The sequence below is a fragment of the Perognathus longimembris genome, chromosome 28 (assembly GCF_023159225.1).
Source record: "Perognathus longimembris pacificus isolate PPM17 chromosome 28, ASM2315922v1, whole genome shotgun sequence".
NCBI classification, from domain to species: Eukaryota; Metazoa; Chordata; class Mammalia; order Rodentia; family Heteromyidae; genus Perognathus; species Perognathus longimembris.
This window is the reverse complement of record NC_063188.1, coordinates 207,675-230,668: the sequence shown is the minus strand read 5'-3', so window position 1 is coordinate 230,668 and position 22,994 is coordinate 207,675. Positions and strand designations below refer to the sequence as shown.

The window sequence follows — 22,994 nt, the reverse complement described above, 5'->3', positions numbered from 1 at the left end:
TTGCTTACTTGGCTGGCACTCTACTACTTGAGCCACACCCTAAGCCTGTTTTTTTTTCTTTCTTTTCTTGCACATTATTTTGCAGATGGAGTCTCAAGAGTTTTTCCTGCCAGGGCTGGCTTCAAATTATAATCATCTGGAACTCAATCCCCTGAGTAATCAAGATTACATGCATGAGTCACTACCAGGCTGTATGAGTATCGTTTTAATGAGTTTATTAGCCACACAGTAATAAACAGTTACTGAGGAAGTTAGCCCTTCTGTGATCAGTAGATCTTCATGTAAAATAGTCTAATGGTTAAAAATCTGAATTAATAAGTCATTAGTGTTTTTTTCCTTTGGAAAATGTAGTGTGACTTGTTTGTATATATGTTTCTTTTGGCAAGTACTGTGGCCATTCCAAATTTGCTCATCAGTACAAGGTGCCTTCTCTTCACAATTAAAAATAAGTATAAACTAGTTTCAAATTTGTGATTACAATGTCTTAAAAAAAACTAAGCCTACTGGTGGCTCATGCCTATAATCTTAGCTATTTAGGCTGAAATCAGAGGAATGAGGTTTGAAGGTAGCTCAGGGAGAATAGTCTTTGAGACTCCATCTCCAATTAACCAGTAAGAGCTACATTTCAAAAAGCACGAAAGTGGGAAAGGTACCATTTGCAAAGAAAGAGGAGCAACAGGAAGGTGAGGCAGGACAAGAGCGGTAATGGGGAGATGTATGTGATCAACATACATTATATGTATATATATGTGAAAATATCATAAGGAAACTATTATTTTGTACAATTACTATATACTAAATAATAATAGAAGGCATATATAGTAAATATATAAATTAGTAAAAAAACTGTTAGTACTTCATAGAGCTGTGAAGACAATAACCAAATGATAATTAGAAATATAGTATTTCAGTAGCTACAGAATTGAACTGTATTAATGTTAGCTAAGAAGATAATATGAAGTGAGACTGGGATAGTCCTATGGTTCCTTTCCTCTGTTGCTGGCAGCCACATACAGTCTCAAAAAAAAAGGATAATTATTTCTCTAAGATAATAATTCCCAGCTATGTTAACACATGTGAAATTGGTTAACCACCTACTTTTCATAAATGGCCATCTTGTCATATGCTGGAGTAGTAGTGACATCTTTTATTTTAAAATTGGTATAAACAGTTTTGGTTTAGGTCATAGTACGAAGAAATTTTTTTAGTACTAAGAAATTTTATTCTTTAAGATCATATATCGTAAACAATTTTACTTTTGCAAATCATATTAATGAATATGCCAAGAGTTGAACTTTTCAGAGACTCTACCACACAACAATCTAGACCAGATGCAATCTCAGATCAGAATCTTAGATCAGAACATTATAGTATACAGGAACATGAACTTAGACATCCTCATTTCATATTCATAATTCAAGGGCCATTTGTGTGCCTAGGCCTGATGTTAATTCTTTACTCATTGTCTTTTCTATGAATCCATTAAAACACTATTTTATTTAAATTTGATCTAAATTTAAATTCCATCGTGATCAAAACTATAGATTTTGTTTTCCTGTTTAGAAGCTGCCTGTTTGCTTTTCTTTTGAAGAAGCAAGAGCAATTTCAGCCTTTGTTTCTAGTTTTGAATGATTTGAGGGTACATAGAATACATTTACGAATCCAAATACATATGGTATAATTTTTAAATCTATAGAGTTGTGTGAGCACTCTGTAAGTCCTAGGGTTAAATACCTTCTCATTTCATGGACAGCAATAAGACCTTTTGAGTAGCTAACTCTCTTAGTTTTCTTCTTATTTCTATGAATAAATATCCAGTTGATTTTACAGCTATGCTGTGCATGTGCCTTTGTCTCTTATACAATTAATACTTACTAATAATATAATCTGGTCACAAAATCAGTACTATCATCTCTGACTATGATGTGACCATATTTCCAGGCATTGAATGCTGTTCTATCACCAACTATTTTTAATCTCTAATGATTTTAGAATTTGCCTCTCTGATACTCTGATTTCATTATTTCAGAAAGACTCACGTATATATTCAGGTAACAAAATGTAAAACTATTATGATTTAGATGGAATCATTTCTAAATGGTAGCTTGAGATTGTGGCTCTACTTACATCATTTGTAACTTCAGGTGTGTTTAACCCAAACATTATGCATTCTTGGAAGCCAAGTAAAGGGCAAAAGATCTTGATGCTTTCCATGCCATTCAATATTGCAGTGGTTTACCACAGGAAAAAAGAAGATAAAGTACAAAAGTGAAAATCTATAAAATACCAGTGGATAGATTGTTTATGGCTAACTATATATTGAAAATGCAGATATACAAATTATTTTTCATAAATGAGTTGAATAGAGGAAATAGTACTTTACATATTAGTGTTTCCAAAAACGTTTGTAATGTGGTAGAAAGTGAAAATTGATTAAAAAGAGAGCTTTTTCTTCTGAAAGAACTGTCTTAACTCTTCTGTTTAGCCACAAATGCATAGGTGTTTTCTATTTCTTTATCTTCAGGGCATGTATGGGCAAATTCTTCACGGGCATAGGCATTGTGGAGATAGCGCCAGACACCTGAGAATTCTGCTGGAATGTCAAAATCACGGTATTTCTTGGCAGCAACCTAGGATTTTTGAGAAAAAAATAAGGAAAAAGTTGTAGAAAGAATCAGTAATGTAGAAAAAAACTCAAAGCAAAACACTAAACTAATAATATTCTAAAAATAAGCTAAAAGAGTCTTGAATTTAATATCAAAATTTTACAGACAAAGCTATATGCTTATAATCATGGTCATATTGATGCTGTATTTAGTTATCATGGATGTGTTCAGTGGAGGAAAACAAAGAATTGGAGCACGTCATACCAATTAGACTAAGAGTTTATTTAGACCCCTCAAGATGTCTTATGTACTCTTTGTATCTGTTAGGGGACACAGAATAAGCTCTGTTCAATAAATGCTTGTTAATGGTTAGTCATCATCAATTGATATTCCATATTATGTGCTATCGACTAGCACACTGCTAAGTATTTTACATGTAACTTATTGAATTCGCACTTCTGTGACAGAGACATTCTTATTTCATAGACAAGAGAGCATACACACATTCTGATTTTAAAAGACAGAAAGAAGTTTATATCAGCTTCCATTGCTTATACAGGAGGGATATTATTGTGACTATTCTACACATTCATACAATGTATTCCAATCAATGTTCTATCAATCACTATTTTATCTTGCTCCTCCTTACTAATACAATTTGAAGATATTTCATTGTTCTCTTTTCAAACTTGCTGTTAGTCTATTTTGACAATATCCATTCTCTTTCATCCTCGTTGGTCCAACTCTCTCTAATTAGTATCCATTCCACCAAAGAGCCTGAGAAACAAGAAGCTTTAATGGTTCCCGGTGATCATTACAGATTTTTTTCTCTGAGGAAGAGATACAGCCTATGTATAACAATGATAACAAAGCAGCCATCGTACTGGAAGGCCACTGTGCTTCATGCTGCGAACTGCCAAATCCTCCCATGTCATGCAGCCTGCTGGTAACAACTTACTTTAATAATATTCAGTTTGGGTAATAAGCTGCAGTCCGCCAATGTCAGCTGATCCCCATCCAAAAAGAATCTTCTAGACACTGTAAGCTCCTCAGCACTATCTGCATCAATTTCTTCTGGAAGTGGGGTGTTTAAGTAGTTGTCTAGATGTTTAAATTCTCTGAGCAGAGATTTTTCAAAATCTGAGGCAATGAAATGATAGGATTAGCTATAAATGTGTGGTCTGAATTTATATGAGTTTTAAATCTAATAATAGTTAATGTAATGTTAGTTATGTCTTTATTACAATCTTCTTAACATTTTTTCAGAGTTTAGACATTTCTATCTATAGGCATTGCTTAAACTGGTTCATCAACATCTATTTAAATATTACAAATATTCAACTATGTGCCCATGAGATGGAGTCAGATCAAATGATTAGTGGGTATCTTGGACTTTTCTTGCAGAGGAAATTAGTAGGAGAGTTAAAGAAATGAAGAAAAATAAACAAATTATCCAAAAAGTAAAAGTAAAAAAGGCGAATAGAAAGATGTTTCTCATAATTCCGAGACATTTTGTGGGAGATAACAGGTACTACAGTTTAAGGAACCTGTGGCCAAATTGTGCTGATCATTGCTATTTTGAGTCTTGGGGTCTAAAACTAATAATACTTAATGCAAGGGAATTTCAAAGAACAGAACAGAAAATGAGAGGAAAACTAGGCTGTCCCCCCACCCCCACACTGTAATTTCAAGAACATTCTGGGTTAGTTGCGTGAGAAGGTGAGTATGAGAAAGCAAGAGAGAAAAGCAGAAATTTATAAAGAGAAATCTTACTCTTGTTTGCTTCCATTTTTGTATTTTTAATGTATGCAGAAAATTTGGCAAAGAGGTTACAGCCCACATCAAAAGACTCCTTGTATTTGGGACTCAAGTGAGGATATCTTTAAAAAAAAAACAAGAGACAACTATCATTTACATATAATAATACTAAGACCAGGTGTATAGTTCATACCATACAGAGAATGTATTGGAAGCTGAAGGTATTCAAGAAATGTCTCAATAAATGTATGTCTTGAGCCACACTCCCAGTCTGACTTTTTGGTGGTTATTTTGAAACAAAATCTCACAGACTTTTCTGCCAAGGCTGGCTTTGAACTGTGTTCCTTTGGATCCCAGCATCCGTAGCTAGGATCACAGGCCTGAGCCACTGGTGCCCAGCTTCAGGCAGTGTTACAGAAAAAAATAGATATATGATATGATGGATACATTAATTCATTTAACTCAGTATATACATATCAAAATATGATGTAGTAGCTGGGTATACACTTGCAATTCCACCTACTCATGTGGTGGAGTTGAGAGGATCATAGTTCATGGCCAACCCTAGGATAAAAGGTATTGACACCTCCCTCTCAATTAAAAAAAAACCATAGACATGCTGGAACAGGTCTATAAAAATCCCCAATTATGTAGGCTATAAACATAGGAAGATTGTTTTCTGACTTATGAAGTGAGCAGTTTTTTCTAACCATTCCTCCTGTGATGATGTGCACCCTCACTACAGCTCCAAAGCAAAGAGCACTCAATAATGGACTATAACCTTGATGTGTTGAAATCAGCATCACAGAGAGCACTGGATGTATTGGAATTATCCTATACAGCCTGTGTTATTTATGTCTATTCTGTTTGTGTCAAGTCTTACAAATATCATATGTCCAGTTGTCTTTTGCCAAAATAACTAGACAAAATACTTTCTCTGACTGTCAGATGATGGAGTTACACAAAAATATTTTCCTTCTTCTTTGGTGTTCTTTTCTGTTAGTATCAATATAAACAATAAAGAGATGAAATGAGTTATAAAAACAATTGACTGGAACTCTTATAACTGTGAGCTGAAATAAACCCTTTGTTTTTAATCAGCTAGTTGTCTCAGATATGTCCTTTATTAGCAATGGAAAGATAATACACTTGATAAAATGTGATTTTTTTGGCCAGTCCTGGGGCTTGAACTCAGGGCCTGAGCACTGTCCCTGGCTTCTTTTTGCTCAAGGTTAGCACTCTGCCACTTGAGCCACAGTGCCACTTCATGAGCACTCTTGCCACTAAGCCATATTCCCAGCCATACACTTGATAAAATGTATCAATCAAAAAGTTCCATCAGGGGCTGGGAATGTGGCTTAGTGATAGAGTGCTGGCTTAGCATGCATGAAGCCCTTGGTTCCATTCCTCAGTACTACATAAACAGAAAAAGCTAGAAGTAGCTCAAGTGGTAGAGTGCTAGCCTTGAGCAAAAGAAGCTCAGGGATAGCACCCAGGCCCTGAGTTCAAGCCCCAGGACTGGCAAAAAAAACCTTCCAGAAATATGAATCTGGACACCATGATATTAAGTGAAGTAAGACAGGTTCAGAAGGACAAATGTTACCTATTTCTCTCATATGTGTTTGTTAGATCGAAAATATGAGCATATGCATATATCTATATATGTGTATGTGTGTATATGATCAACCTGATTAAAGTATGATATATGCATGAGTGAGATATTATGGGGAAGCCCCTTTGAACAACATGCTCTTTAACCAAAATGACTATTAGGAAGTTGAAATGTCCTCTCTGGAGTGTTGGCACTAGTGTAAGAGAATGAGTGAATGGAATGGATGAAGGAGAGTGAAAATGGTTCAAATACTTTGAGTAAATGCATGCAAAGGAACAATGAAGCTTTTGAGATTGGTTTGGGAAGGGGGAAGGGGATGACTGATAGTGTTGGAGGAGGTGACTCTAAAGCATTGTAGCATAAACAGACATGTTAAAACTCCTATGTAAAACTAATTGATGCTAATAAAAATTAAATTAAAAATAATTGTAAAAAACTTTCAGTAAGAGTGATGCTAACATGATGGCAGAATATGGCTTTCCTGTGCCTAACCCTTCATGGAAACATCAAGTTGAACAACTTTCCTCACACATGAAAACTGATAGGAAACATGATAAGAGGTTATAGCATCTGGGAACAGCACAGCAATTAGACAGGGAGACACTGAAGGACACTTTCACATTACTCACATTGCCCTCACCCATCACAGGGCAAAATGTAGAGCAGTATATCCCTGTATTCTTATTCAATTCATGGTATGGATTCAGCACAGTTAATTTATTCATCAGGTGAAAGGTATTTGGAACGTTTCTAGTTTGGTGAAGTTATAAATTAAGCTGCTATAAGAAATTGTGTACAGCTGGGGATATGGCCTAGTGGCAAGAGCACTTGCCTTGTGTACTTGAAGCCCTGGGTTCGATTCCCCAGCACCACATATACAGAAGTGGCACTGTGACTCAAGTGGCAGAGTGCTAGCCTTGAGCAAAAACAAGCCAGGGACAGTGCTCAGGCCCTGAGTCCAAGACCCAGGACTGGCCAAAAAAAAAAAAAAAAAAAGAAATTGTGTACAAGGTTTTGGGTGACTATATCCTTTCATTTTTAAAGGATCAGATTTCTCCACAGTATCATTGACATTTGGGTTAGATAATTTATTTTTGTCGAGGTTGTTTTACTTATTAATGTTTTGTAGCATCTTTGGCAATCTAACCACGAGATGGCAGCAGCAGTCCTTTTTCTAGCAAACCAAAAGTACAGTCAGGCATCTCCAAATGTCTCCAATTGAGAATCTCCAATTGAAAACCATTGTCAAAAGGTTGAAAATGGATGAGGACTCTGGGCCCCAGATGAAAACTGTTTCCAATAACTTGATTGCAGCTCTGTGGGACTCCGAGGAAGTGACCTAATAGACTCCAAATTAATAAAAACTGTGAGATGATAAATGACTGTTCTTTTGAAATACCATGTTTGTGGTAATATGTAGCATAGCAATACAAGAGGAATACAATTAAATACTATCTTTGATATACACACTCACTATATATATACACACACATACATATATACATATATATGTATATGTCAAGTATTAATAATACAGATCTGGCCTCTGGCCAAATCTATTTCCTGGTTTCTAATTTCATTCTATCAGTGAGGTTAAGGCCCAGTCTTGACCAGTCTTCATAAATTATATGATATATCCTACCTCTCACTTCCATCCTAAGGTGAATTGCATTACAAGACTACAGATAATTTACTTTATTTCACAGTATACTTTACACTTAAAAATCATTTGAAGTATTTATATCTATCTTCTTTGAGAATTTGAATTTAGAGGTGGAAGTTTATGTACATATCTTATTTGACATGTAGATCCAGAATTCCCAAAGCACTTTAAAATTACTAAGAATCCTTAATGTGTAAGAAATATATCAATTAAATAGATTATATTAAGCATAATAATATCTTGTAAAATCTTTTACCTTGGAGGAGCCAGCATCTGCTCTAGAAACTCTTCAATTTTAATGAAATCTGTTTTCAGCTCCTTATTGTATACCAGGAAGGGAGGGTTGGTACCTGGAGCTAAGTCTTTCAGCTCTTCAGGCTTTCTACGATTATTGAAAATAAGTAGAGTTAGGCCTCTAGATAAAGTACATATTATACAAACACTAACATTGTATTTGTGTTTGCCAATTTCAGTCCCCAGAATTTAATGTGTCTCAGTTTCTCTTACCTGGTCATGTCAACAGTAGTCACATTAAATTTAACTCCTTTAAGCCAGAGGATCATAAAAAGGCGTTGACAAAATGGACAGTTTCCAATACTCTCACCATCACTCCCAGCCTATGAAGATAAAGAATTACCTTGCTTCACTCATTTATTTGTTCAAGAAGCATGCATTGAGTGTCTATGAGTAAATAGACTAGGTGCGGGGAATAAAGATTGAAAGTACTTAATCTCAAGGATTCTGCCATGGGCAGAGGTAATAAATCAAAGAACCTCAAAAGTCATAAGTGTAGGGGCTGGGGATATGGCCTAGTGGCTAGAGTGCTTGCCTCGTATACATGAGGCCCTAGGTTCGATTTCCCAGCACCACATATACAGAAAATGGCCAGAAGTGGCGCTGTGGCTCAAGTGGCAGAGCGCTAGCCTTGAGCAAGAAGAAGCCAGGGACAGTGCTCAGGCCCTGAGTCCAAGCCCCAGGACTGGCCCCCCCCCAAAAAAAAAGTCATAAGTGTAACTAATATGTAGCAATAACTTTTATATAATAATTTTCCTATTGACGGAAACTTAGTATATTATGAATATTTTACTACTCTATTTCAGCAACAAACACTTCTGGGCCTATAAATTGTTCCATTTCTTAGATTATACTTTATGGTTAAGCTTTAAAACCAGACTCTGAAGTAAAAAAATCTGCACATTTTCTGTGTAATAGATCCTGCCATATTGCTTTCTGAAAAGTATTTCTCCATATGTCTAATGACATGATTTTCCATTTTTCTGTTAAGGTGATGACTTTTTTCATTGTTGATTTGGAAGATTATCTGTATAATAAAGACAGGTGTTGTTTGTGATATGTGTGCCATGTAATTTTATATGTGTGTGTCAGTTCTGAGGTTTGAACTCAGGGCCTTGGCATTGCCCCTGAGGTTTTTGCTCAAGGCTAGTGCTCTACCACTTGAGCTGCAGCTCTACTTTTGGCTTTTTGGTGCTTAACTGGAGATTGGTGTCTCACAGGGCTTCCTGCCTGGGCTGGCTTTGCATTGCAATCCTGGGCTGCTGGGATTCCAGGTGTGAGCCGTAGATGCCTGGGTACATGCAATTTCTTTTGTTTTAGTCTGAAGCCGGGACTTGAACTCAGCATCTGATACTTTTACTCATTGGCTGACACTCTACCATGTGAGCCATGCCTCCAACCCCTAAATGTAATTTAAAAAATCATGACACCTAAAATTTCAATTTGAATAAAATCTATCATATTTATCCTCTATGAAGTCTGCTTTTCGTAATCTGCAATTTTTTAAACCTTGCATTCATATTTGATTTTACTATAAAGGGTTTCTATTATATTTTTCTCTAGTAACTATATGGTTTCATTTTTCATCTATTTGGAATCTGTATTGGTGTGTAAGATATATTGAAACTTGTGCTTTGACAGTTTTAGGTTTTAGTTTTTTAGAATAAAATAGTTAATAGTTGTTAAACATCATCTAAAACAATCTCTCTCCCCTGGGTTAAAAACAGTAACACACTTTTCTCTTTTGAAAATTTAAATAAGATTTAGTCTGTAGAAGTGTCTAATTAACATTTTGAAAATGACTATAGCACCAAAAGCATTTTATAGATTCAATGCAATCTCTATGAAAATTCCAATGTCATTCTTCACAGAACTAGAAACATCAGTTCTAAAATTTCAATGGAAGCACAAAAGATCTCAACTAACAAAAGTAATCCAAAATAAAAGGAACAATGTTACAGATATCACAGCACCTGACTATACCAGAACCATAGGTAACAATATGAGTATGGTACTGACACAAAACAAACACGTAGACCAATGGAATAGAAGACCCAGTTACAATTCCACACAGTCACAATCTCTGAGTTTTGACAAAGGTGCCTAAAACATGCATTGGAGAAAAGACAACCTCTTTTTTATTTTTATTTTTTTTTTAACAAATGGCAGTGGTTAATCTGGATATTCACATGTAGAAGACTGAAGACCTTATCTCTCACTTTGTACAAAAAAGTCAATTAAAAATGGATCAAGATCTTAATGTAAGACCTGACACTTTGAAACTATTACAGGAAATCATAGAAGAAACACTTGAAGATAAAGGCATAGGCAACAACTTTCCGAATAGGACTGTAACTGCTTAGTAAATAAAAGCAAATGTTGACAAATGAATTTGTATTAGATAAAAATGCTTCTGTACGTCAAAGAAAACAGTTACCAGAACGAAAAGACAGTTTGCAGAATTAAAAAAAAATCTTTGCCAGCTATTCATCAGGCAAAGGATTAATATCCACTATTTATAAAGAGCCCAAATAATTAAACACTCAAAGAACAAATAAATTAATAAATGGCCAGATGAGTCAAATAGACAGTTCTCAAAAGATATACAAATGACCAATAAATACATGAAAAAATGCAGACATCATCAAGCCACAAAAGTAATGCAACTTAAAACCATATCAAATTATTTTCTGATAGTGACAAAGGGAAAAAGGAAAGTGAAAGGAGGGGTTGAGATTGATTAGAGTGCACACACATATATTTATACACACACATACATATATATACATACATAAACACACTTACATATAACATCCATACATTATGGAATATCACATAGTCATAGAAAATGAAATCATGTTATTTGCAGGAAAATGGGATGTAACTAGAGGGCAACATCTACTGAGCCAAGCTCAAAAACCAAAATACCATGTTTTCACTCATATGTGGAAGCTAGAACTAAAAGATATTTGTGGACATGTACATAAATATAAATGTCTATACATGTAATTACTTAGACGATTAAACATAGAACACGAATAAAAATAATAGCCTAGTCAGGGGAGGGGAGAATGGAAAAAGGGTGCACAAGTGTAACATATTATAAATATATATATGAGGACAGTACAAACTCAACAAAAGCTCATGATCATTAGAAAGAACTAGGGGAGAGAAATGGACTGGGTAAGTCAGTGGAAAGTTGTGGTAGAGGGTTGTAATGGTCAGGAGAATAAAGGAGGTTGAATACACCCAAATAGATAGTTTGCAACTATGATGAAAACAGAACAAGGAAACCCGTTCAGGATACTATTTTTGTGGAAAGGGGTAGGGAGTGTGACAGAGAGTGTGAAATTGGTTGGGTTATAGTGTAAACATTTGTGGAAATGTAGCAGTGAAATGCCTCCCTGGTATAATATAAGCCAATAAAAATTCCTTTCCCTGACAGTGGGTGTTACCCTTTCCTGCTGTGAGAGATTTGTGGCTGCGTTACTTTTGTAATACAATTCAGACTAAGAATCCAACTAGTAGTGAGTATAAATATGATTAAGGGTAGGAGGTAGGAAGAAGAATGGAATCTGATAATAGGTTCAGCAGGAAGGGTGGATCTCCTTTGGCAAAAGGAGAGTCAAAACACTGACGTGTGAAGGAAATGCAGCTATGTTTTACAGGAAAACTCATGTTTTTTTCCCCTTGTTTATATTATGCTGATTTAAAGCGCCATCACATAGAATTTCAGAATATAAATTTCTAAGTCTAATTGAAAAATTATCTTTTAAGTATCGAACTGACAAAGATTGAATGTGGCAATTTTTTTTTTTTTGGAATGCATTCCATTTTATTAAGGTTATTGCCAAGAGCTGTAACTATAAGTTTCTAGATAGAACCCAGAAATAAGCAAGACCATTTAAATTCTAGCTGCAGTTCATACTAGCTGGAATGAATTATTTCATGCTGGAATGAGTTATTTCATATTTTTGCTTATTTGCGTCAATTTCATATTTTTGCTTATTTGCTTCAATTTCTTCAGTTACACAAAAAGACTAAAAAGAAACCAATAGGGGTGTGTGTGTGTGTGTGTGTGTTTGCATGCGCACCAGTCTTAAAGCTTGAACTCAGGCCTACGTACTATCCCTGAGCTTTTAGGCTTAAGGCTTAATGCTTGAGCCATTTTTCACTTCTGAGTTTTTGGTGGTTAATTAGAGGTGAGAGTCTCTCAAACTTTCCTGCCCAGGCTGGCTTTGAACTGTAATCCTCAGATTTCAGCCTCCTCAGTAGCTAAGATTACAGACATGAGCCACCAGTGCCTAGCAAGGCTAATGTTTTTGTTTTTGTTTTAATATTTATTTTGTATTTTCTATTTTTATGATAAAAGTGAAATACATGAGGGGTTACAGTTAAATACGTCAGGTAATGAGTACATTTCCTTTTGTCAGTGTCACCTCTTCTGTTGCTCTCTCCCAGGTTTTCCCTCCCATCTCCACCCACAAATTGTATTGTCATTTTCAACACAGTAAAGCTAATGTTTTTGAGTCAGTTAAGTAAAGGAAGTCTGTAGAGCTCTTGCAATACCAGGCACATTTTGGACCCTGTCAACCAGAGGCCACTCAGATTGCTGCTAGTTTCTTTAAAATGGAATGTGGCAATTCTTAAAACAACTCACTCTCTGTCATTGTGATATAAGATTCTAAAGTTGAAAAATCATTTATTGAGTGTTTATGCTACTAACTACTTTAATCTACCTGCTTATCTCATTTAATTCTCACAATGGAGATGATTCTGAGGCGTGGACTCTATTATTACTTTTGTTTTACAGGTGAGGAATTTGAAGGTCAGAGACTGGCTAACTTAAGTACACTTGGCTAGTGAAAAGTTGTTGTCAGACATATTTTTCTTAGCAAATCCAGGACTGTCTCTTTCAGGTTGTATACTCTTAAGTATTTTTTTTTTTTTTTTGCCAGTCCTGGGCTTGGACTCAGGGCCTGAGCACTGTCCCTGGCTTCTTTTTGCTCAAGGTTAGCACTCTGCCACTTGAGCCACAGCGCCACTTCTGGCTTTTTCTGTATATGTGGTGCTGGGGAATTGAACCCAGGGCCTCATGTATACGAGGCAAGCACTCTTGCCACTAGGCCATATCCCCAGCCCTCAGGTTGTATACTCTTGAACACTGATATCTCCCATCTAGCAGTTTTCTTGGATTTTAAAATGAATTGTTTATATGATAGTCTTGAGTTTGAAAATGACCTGGAGATTTAGGGAAGAGTATAATCCTTCTTTCTTAGACACTACTGCATTCAGAATTTTGACCCCAATAATTTCATAATTTCATAGAGCATATGACATAAAATTTAAATATTCCATTTTTACAACAAATCAATAAGGGTACATTAAAAATAAATAAATTTCATGCCCTTATGAACACATAAGATGATGTTAAGTGAAATGAACTCCATGTTATGGAAATGACTGTTATATCACTGTTGTAATTACTTTCAACATGCCACGTGAAACCGTAGCTTTTTTTTGTTGTTGATGATCCTCTTGTATCCCCTGCTGTGGTCGTCTCCGTGCTATCACTGTAGCTCATCTGAGTACCCTGGATACTGTATTAATACTGGTATTAGAATTAGGGAAGGGAAAGGGAATATCAAAATTGAGAGACAAGGGATAAAAAGACAAACGATTCCAAAAGCAATTCTTACAAAAACCATTTGGTGTAAACCAACTGATCAACTCATGGGGAGAGAAGAAAAGGGGGATGGGGAGGGAGGAAATGAGGGAAGAGGTAACAAATTGTACAAGAAATGTACTCACTGCCTTATGTATGAAATTGTAACCCCTCTGTACCTCACTTTGACAATAAATAAGTAATTATTCAGAAATAAATAAATACATTTCTACATACTTTTTCCCATGCTGTTACTATAGCTGGAAAGCTTAGCTTCACAAAAAGTTCAATTTCAGGGTCTGCTTGAGTCCTGGCCTAATCATTCAGAGATGGAAGATAATGTTTTCACTGACTAAATAGGTAGTATGATATAGGTGTTTAAGATGATTTTTTCTGATAAAATGGTAATTAATCTCTCCATCTCTTTAAGGAATTCCCATTAGCATTATGGAGAAGTTGTGGTAGAGTTTTAAAACCATAGCTAGAGGACTGGGAATGTGGCTTAGCGGTAGAGTGCTAGCCTAGCATGCACAAAGCCATGGGTTCGATTCCTTAGAACCACATAAACAGAAAATGTTGCAAGTGGTGCTGTGGCTCAAGTGGAAGAGCACTAGTCTTGAGCAAAAAGGAAGCTCAGAAACAGTGCTCAGGCCCTGAGTTCAAGCCCCATGACTGGCAAAAAAGAAAAGCCAACCAAGAAATCTGTGTTGGAAATCAAAGATTCAATTGATAAAGAGCAATACTTTAAAAACTTACTCTCTCAAATTTTATGTTATCTCCCAATATTTTCCATGTAATTTTCAAATATCTGCAGAACAGACCGTAAAGCAATGAAGAAAAACCTGGATCATATTTAACTCAAGGTTTTTCAATAAATTCTGTAATTAATCAATTTCATTAAGTAAGCTTGTACCTGAAGAGTTTCGAGTGATAAAATCCTGGAAATTTATACTAAAAAGTTCACTCAGTTGAAAACAATTGAGTAAGTTAGACATAGTTGCTGTACAGGATTGGCATTCTAACTCTTCCGATGATTAGTTATGTGATCTTCCCCAAAGTTACTTGGCTGCTCTTTGCTTTAGTTTCTGTATTTTTAAATGAGGTTATTAGTGAACTGCCTACCACATTTCCTGCCATATAAGTACTCAGTAGGTAAATTTAAATAGGAAGTTATTATTTAAGTAAACATTTGAATAGTATATGGTTTTCTAACCTCTCCTTGGCAGATTACCCCACAAATATGAGAAGTCTATGAAGATAAACAGACAGGTGAGTGCCAATAACTGACTTGAAAAGTCTTATAGAATTGAATGAACAGTTTCAACAAAAAGGGTATTTTTGTTACCCCTTGAAGAAGCATTACCAATTATTTGGAATTTGAAAATATAGAAAGCTGATTAGAAAATGAAAGGCTCATTTATCTCCTAGTTGAGCAGTCATCTGTTTTGGTATAATCCAGAGACAGGAGAAATAGCTCTGATGCCCCATGGTTGAACAAACACTTATTCTGATTACTGTGCTATAAAGGAATTCAAGGGCCTCTCTCTCTCTCTCTCTCTCTCTCTCTCTCTCTCTCTCTCTCTCTGTGTGTGTGTGTGTGTGTGCGCACGCGCAATTGTTAAATAATCTAAAATAGTTGTATTACTTTTTCTAGTAGCTATTTAACTTAATACTTAATAGCATAATTTACATTGCTGTAAACCATCAAGAGGTTATATAGTTTTAGATACCTATTACTTAACACCTGAATGTTAGTATACTTACCTAGAAATGATGAAGAGCATATTACTATAATATTGTAATTACTTAGAATTTTTAATAAACTAGAAATAACTTTTGATGATGACATAGCATACTACTACTACTAATAGCCATCTGTCTTCTACGTTGATGCCAGAATAAACCAGATAATATATGTCAAATGTTTATAAAAAGGGCCCTATAATAGTTTGGTTTTGTTGTTGTTGCTATTACTTTCAATAATCAAAAAAATTACATGGAGAAAAACTAACAAGTTAATGTAAGCAAGCATTTGGGGATTCTGTTTAAGTTTTAGTTGGAATAACCCATACCATTTCTTCTCACGATGAGCTAATTTGCAAACACATGTTCCTTTCTCTTACTTTAGGGGTTTTCCAAAGTGCTTTTCTGAATAAGACATATTGAATTAAAAAACAACAACAACAAAAACTTCCAAGACAAACCCAAAAGAGGAAGTGAAGCATTCTAAAATGCCTCCTTACATAACAAACACAGACTCCTGGCCATTTCTTTCCACAATGTTCATGTGATCCTGCTATTCATTATAGAAAAAATTTTGAAAGTTGTGGGTTGCATGGAAATAGGATTCTCCAGTGATTTTTGGCATTTCTTCTCCACTCAGTCAGGCTGTAAAAAACCTGTCTCAGGGGGCTGGGGATATAGCCTAGTGGCAAGAGTGCCTGCCTTGGATACACGAGGCCCTGGGTTCGATTCCCCAGCACCACATATACAGAAAACGGCCAGAAGCGGCACTGTGGCTCAAGTGGCAGAGTGCTAGCCTTGAGCGGGAAGAAGCCAGGGACAGTGCTCAGGCCCTGAGTCCAAGCCCCAGGACTGGCCAAAAAAACAAAAACAAAAACAAAAAACAAACCTGTCTCAGACTGTGACAGCTGGAAAGCCTTCCAGGATCAATTTTTTTCTAGGCTCATCCTTTATATATATATATATATATATATATATGGAGAAACAAAGGCCAGGATAGAGGGAGGATTTTTCAAGGGTACATAGATAGCCATTGAAAATATAATTTAATTGTTTTGAATACCAACCAGTATAGTGTTCTTTCCATAGCATCCTGTAGTTTTCAGATGAGATCTTTTTTCTCATTGTCACATAAGAGCCAAATATCTAGGCATGGGGGGGGCGGGGCTCAGAGTAGGAAAATGACTTCAAAATTCTTTCTTATCTCTACATTAAATATTGAAGATTTTTAGAAGCTGAGGCCACTGTCAACAAATAATATATGTAGCATGCTGTTACTATAGCTGGAAAGCTTACCTTCACAAAAAGTTCAATTTCAGGGTCTGCTTGAGTCCTGGGCCTCAGGCTTGCCATCTTTCTGTTTTTACTGCCAGTTGTCAGCCCCGTCTCCCTCAGAGACCACAATACTTGTGGACTTTTCTTCCAGTTTAATCCAAAGGCTCAAGAAATGCTGCTTTCAGAGGAGAGTTTAGCTTGGAGTGGACTGACTCAGATGTGGGGCCAATCTCTTCTCTTAAGAGATGGGATGCAGAAAATTCTAGACGCCTAAGAGCTTCTCTTGAATTTGTTTTCGTTTTTCCTCTTGACCTAACATTTGAATCAAGGAGGAGCTGAAGGGGTGTGTGTAAACTGGCTAGCTAAAAGGGTGGGGGTGTTTTCCAGAGACGCTTCAATGTCATGAGTCAGCATAGGAGAAACACATCCACACAAAGAGACACATGCAGTGCTGGCTTCTATATATCAAGCTGACCAGATGTTCTCTAGAGCCTCCCTTTGAGTCCTGGGCTCCACGCCCAGAAAAGGGACTCTTATTTGCTATTCCTGTAACCTGACAACTCTTCCAGGAAAAGCAGCAGAAATGACTTGGATTTTACCATAAAAAAGGATGTTTATCCAATGACACTGTCTAAAACAGAGTTTAAACTTGTATTTCATCAAATGTCTCCACCCCTGATTCTGCTGCCCACACAGCCAAATTTCTTGCCTGGATTGCAAATTTCACTTCTCTTCTGTAACCTGGAAATGTTTGCTGAAATGATAGAGTCCTAGGGCTTCTTTAGTGTGTAACTGCTAGTTGTTTATTTCTTGGAAGTATAGACTGGATCACATTTGTCTTGGTGTCTGTATCAGGAACCAAGACTACTTCCGTAGTTTTGCTTGTCAACTCTGGGAATGGCAGTAAAATGTCCAGACTGATCACTCGATGTCTACAATATTTCTAGCAGTTATATCTTCTGCCTGCCAGAGCTGGCACTGAGAAGCTCTGGATCAATAAACCTTCCTGGTTTCTCTTCCTGCTTTGAAGCCAAACTGAACACAGAGCCACCAGTTGGTCACCATTGTGGCCCTCTTTCTACAACCCTGTGCTCATATACGTTGTACACGAGCCTGCCATTGTCCCTGTTGTAGGAAAAGAGGTGTGGGAAAACCCAGCCTGTGATACTCCTGCAGGTTCCAGGAAAAGAGTGGCTGGAAATGAAGGAGGTGTTCTGAATGAGAGAAGTACCTGACGATTTTTCAAATGATCTCAAGGGAAATTGTGCTGGACATCTGTTGAACTAACCTTGAGGGTGACTTTAGGACTGATTGTTTGGCAGGACTTGGTGACTGCTTTGTTGGCCATATTTTTAGATTATTCATCTATTCTCTATCCATCATATTTACTTCAAAGACTTTCAGTGAATGCCTACTCTGTACTGTGATGTACCATGATGGAAAACAACTACTCCTACCTACCTCATTGCTGCCATTACCATTGCCATGACAGCATCAAATAATAGCCCTAACGAGCTCTGGATGGTGGTCCCTAATAAATTATCAAAGGGATGTGCTTTTTTTCCCTTTTTCCTTTGCTTCCTAGGACTTAATATTTCTTTCTTGAGACATAATTTGCATGCTATAAAGTTGGCTTGTTTTCAGTGTACATCTCAAGGGCTTTTAGTAAATTCATCAAGTGGTGTTTAATTTATGGGGTTATCTTGAAAGTGATTTTCCAACAGCAGAGTGTGAGGATTACAATTTCTCCAGCTTCTCACAAAGCTTGTTTCTTTTTTTTCTCTTTGATTTACATTAGTTATCTCATGGTTGTGAAATATTATCTCATAATAATTTGGTTTTGTATTTCCCTAATGGCTAATCAAACAGTCTTTCATGTATTGTTGATTATTTGTATATCTAATTTGGAGAAATATATATGCAAGTACTTTACTGATATTTAATTGCATATTTTTTTTTTGTTTTTTTTTTGGCCAGTCCTGGGCCTTGGACTCAGGGCCTGAGCACTGTCCCTGGCTTCTTCCCGCTCAAGGCCAGCACTCTGCCACCTGAGCCACAGCGCCCCTTCTGGCCCTTTTCCATATATGTGGTGCTGGGGAATTGAACTGAGAGCTTCATGTGTAGGAGGCAAACACTCTTGACACTAGGCCATATTCCCTTATGTTTTGTTGTTGAATTGCAAGAATTCTTCTGAATGCTAGACTATCTTCAAATATATGATTTGAATGTGCTTTGGACAAGTTTGTAGTTTGTCTTTTAATATTTAAAACCAAGTTCCTATTTCTTCCTTTTATGTGCATATTTTAGTGGAATTTAAAACAATTTCTTACTAGTTTAACTTTATGGAAAACTTTCCTTTGTTTTCTTTAAAAGGTTTAATAACTTTTGTTACATTTCAATATTTGATACTAAGTTAATTTTTGTTTATGCTATAAAATAATGGTCTAAATTCATTTTTCCATGTGCAAATATAATTAATTATACCATTGTAAATAGAATTGTTTTAAATTTTTTTTTCACATGAGTTTGTAATTGATGCATAGAAAATATACATTGTGTATGTTGATTTTGCATCATCCTGGACACTCTGGTGGAATCTCTAGGGTCTTTTATCTGTGGTGTCATATCATGTGAAAATTGGGATAATTTGAGTTCTTTCTATTTCAATCCCTTTTATTTTTCTCTTGCCCTATTGCTCTAAGAATTGAAACACTACTTTGAATAAGATTGGCAAGAGTGGATATACTTGTTCATGATTTTAGAGGAAGACTTTTTCTTTTCAGCATAGTCTTGTCTATAAGTTTGTCTTATATGGTTTTTCTTATGCTGAGACATGACTCTTCTATTTCTAGTTCATAAATAAGCAAAATGTAGGAGTATTATTCTCCCTAAAACATTTTATTAGCATATATTAATTGTACAAACAATTGGTTATTTTTATCACAAAGGGATGTTTTGTTGGAGACCTTTTCTGTAGCTATTGTGTGATTTCTGTCCTTGATTCTATATATACACACCCTATTACTCTAACAGATTTACATGTATTGAACCATCCTTGCATTCCTTGAATGAAGCCAAATTAATCATGACATATTGCTATGTTGTTGAATTTGGTGTCCAAGTATTCTATTGAGGAATTTTTCATCTATATTCACCAAGAAAATTGGTGTGTATACTTTTATTTTTTGTTGTATTCAGATCAAGTTTTGGCATAAGACTAATGCTGCCATCATAGAATGAGTTTAGAAGCATTTCTTGGAATATTTTGTGAAGTATTGGTATTAGCTCTTCTTTAAAGATCTGGTAAGATTCATCAATGAATCTAGTCCTGGAATTTTTTTGGGGGGAAATGATTACTGTTTCAATCTCATTGCTTATTATAGATGTTTAGGATTCTTTTCATAACTTTTTAGTTTAATTGTGGCAGGTCATATGTATGTAGGACAGTGTCCATTTCCCCTACTTTTTCCAATTTATTGGTGCATAATTAAAAAATATTTTCTAGTGATCTTCTGAATTTCATTGGTATCTGTCGTAACATCCCCCTTTCAATCTCTAATCTAAATTATTTCTTTTGCTGTTTGGCTAAGAGTTTACCAGTCTTTCTTATCTTTTAAAAGAACTATTTTTTGGCTTTCCACTCATTTTCTTTTCCATTTTTTTGTAGTACTGGGTTTGTACTCAGGGCCGTGTGTTAGACATTGTATTGCTGAACTGCATCTCAAGCCTTTTGTTGTGCTAACTTTATTTCAGATGGAGTCTTGCTTCTTGCTCAGACATGTGCCTGCACCAAAACCTGCATATTTTAGGCTTCCTGTCACAGCTGTAATTTCATACACATATCACCATATCAAGTTCCTTGTGTTGAGATGGAGTCTCTTATACATTTCTGCCTGAGCTGGCCTGGCACTACTACCCTCTGAAACTTAGCTTCCCACACATCTAAGATGACAGGCATGCATGTACTACCAGCACTCATCATATGGAGCTTACTGCTGATTAGTTTTATTTTGTTGTTTTCTTTTGCTGTGTTGGGGATCAAACCAAGGGCCTTGCACATGCTAGATAAGTACTCTACCATCAATATACACCCTCACACCCTAAGCCCTGGTTTCCACTTCTTTAATTTCAGTTATGATCTTTATTATTTTTCTTTCTATTCATTTTAGATGTGGCTTCATAATTTATACTTTTTTGTTATCGGAAGGTGCATGATTAGCTATTTGATATGTCACTGATTTGTCAATGTAGGTTCGGATATCAAATTCCCTCACCGAAGTGCCTTGTCTTACATTAAGGTCTTTAATTTTGAGCTGGTTTTTGTATAAGGTGAAAGATACAGTTCTGATTTAAATTTTATACATGTGGACAGCCAATTTTCCTAGAACCACTTGTTAAAGAGGTTGTGTTTTTTCAAATGTATGTTTTTGTTAGTATTAACAAGAATCACATAGCTATAGCTGTTTAGGCTCATTTCTGGATCCCCTAATCTATTCTGTTCCTCTACCTTTGTGTTTTTGTGCCAGTTCCATGTTGGTTTTGTTGCTATATGTCTGTGGTATAAAGTGTGGTGTAGTAATACCTCTAGCATTTCTATTTTTGCTTAAGATTACTTTGGCCATTTAGCATCTTTTATGCTTCAATGTGAATTTTGGGATTGACTTTTCTATTTCTGCTACCACTGTTACTGAAATTTCTGTAGTCAGGTTCACAAAAACCCCTCTAATCTCAAGGATTAAAAGTCAGATTACTGCGGAGATACCTACCTATGTTTATTGCTGCACTATTTACAAAGCCAAGTTATGGAATCGGCCTAGGTTAACCATCAATGAACGAATACAGAATGTTACATATATTTACAATAGAATTTTATTCCACCATAAAGAAGAATTAAATTATGTTGTTTTCAGGAAAATAGATGGAATTGAAGATCATCATGTTAAGCAAAATAAGCCAGTCTCACAAAGGTTGCATATTTTCTTTCATATGCTGAATTTTGGTGGAACAAGGCAATGAAAGTAAAAGGAAGACTATTATACATGTGGAAGAGGGAAGCTGAGAGGGGAGGTAAGAGACCTGGAGGAGTGAATAGGATAAAGATCATTATATTCATGTGCTACTACTGCTTGAATGTAAAAGGTTTCCCACCATCTCATGTGTTGAATTCTCTGTCCTCACTTGTAGCACTGTTTTGGGAGGCTCTGAAAACTGTAGAAGATGGAAAATAGCTGTAGGAAGCCATGGCAAGTATTCCTTTGAAAGTTTTCCTGGTCCTCTGTCCCTTCCTCAAACTCTATACTTAGTTCCAGCCATGAAGTAAAAACATTACTATACCACAAATTCCCATCAAGATGATGTTTTGCTTGAGTATATGGGGACAAGTAACAATAGACTGAAACAATATCTTTGTTTTTCTTAGGTATTTTGGTACCAACTATGCCAAAGTATATAGCAGAGCATGTTTGGAAATGCCATATGAAACCAATTATTTGTATAATTAATATATGCTCATAAAATGTTTTAGGGAAAATAATACTCATACATTTTGCTTATTTATAAAAAGTGTTTGGTCTAAGTTTTTTCTTTTCCTGATATACTTTAGGGTTAGCTTATAAATTTTGCAAAACACCATCTGGAATTTTGATAGATTTGTTGAATCATATATCAATATGAAGAATATTGCCTCTATCCAATTGAGTTATAGAATCCATGAAGATGTAACTCCCATTTATTTACTTAGATCTTCTTTAACTCTCCTGAGCAACATTATACACTTTACATTGTGTAAGTATTACACTCTTCTTGATAATTTTTTTTTTTTTTTGGCCAGTCCTGGGCCTTGGACTCAGGGCCTGAGCACTGTCCCTGGCTTCTTCCCGCTCAAGGCTAGCACTCCGCCACTTGAGCCACAGCGCCGCTTCTGGCCGTTTTCTGTATATTGTGGTGCTGGGGAATCGAACCTAGGGCCTCGTGTATCCCAGGCAGGCACTCTTGCCACTAGGCTATATCCCCAGCCCTCTTCTGGATAATTTTGTTCCTAGGTGTACTGGGTGTTTATGTTACAATTGAAAATATTACATTCACACAAAAGACTTCCTGGCACACTGTCACATATCCAAAAGGTGGCTTTCACCAACTGCCCATCAGTTTCTGAGTAGATATATAAAATGTGGTCTATACATGGAGTAGGGTGGCTGATGCTGCAACCTGGGTGAACCATAAGGAATTCATGAAGCTACCTGAAAGCAGGCAGACAAAAGGAGACATATGCTTACAATATGATTTATGTGTAAGTAATGTCCAGCACAAGCAATCCTGTGCAGTCAAAAACAGATTAGTGGCTGCCAGAGGTGAAGAAGGTGTAGTTGGGGTGGGGAA

At 36.0% G+C, this 22,994-nt stretch overlaps 1 protein-coding gene across 2 annotated transcripts; it reads right to left on the bottom strand.

Annotated features, from left to right (window-relative positions):
* Positions 1-2,284: 2,284 nt before the first annotated feature.
* On the bottom strand, positions 2,285-16,953 carry Clic2 (chloride intracellular channel 2). Of its 2 annotated transcripts, XM_048336087.1 has the most exons (6): positions 16,638-16,952; positions 8,147-8,256; positions 7,896-8,021; positions 4,380-4,486; positions 3,565-3,746; positions 2,285-2,630 (listed from the first exon to the last, which is right to left on the bottom strand). In XM_048336087.1, the coding sequence occupies exons 1-6, from the start codon at positions 16,692-16,694 to the stop codon at positions 2,469-2,471; spliced, it is 744 nt and encodes a 247-aa protein (XP_048192044.1). In that variant the 5' UTR covers positions 16,695-16,952; the 3' UTR covers positions 2,285-2,468. The 2 variants fall into 2 exon arrangements, with proteins under 2 accessions (XP_048192044.1, XP_048192045.1); XM_048336088.1 differs by lacking the exon at positions 7,896-8,021 and having other exon boundaries at positions 16,638-16,953.
* Positions 16,954-22,994: the final 6,041 nt, after the last annotated feature.

Bases quoted from the DNA above. Each gene is read 5' to 3' on its own strand.
- Clic2 (XM_048336087.1), bottom strand. From the start codon at position 16,694: ATGGCAAGCCTGAGGCCCAGGACTCAAGCAGACCCTGAAATTGAACTT. The intron at 8,257-16,637 runs GTAAGCTTTCCA...TTATCTTCATAG, and splicing joins AAATTGAACTTTTTGTGAAG to GCTGGGAGTGATGGTGAGAG. The intron at 3,747-4,379 runs GTAAGATTTCTC...TCATTGCCTCAG, and splicing joins AAAAATGGAAGCAAACAAGA to ATTTTGAAAAATCTCTGCTC.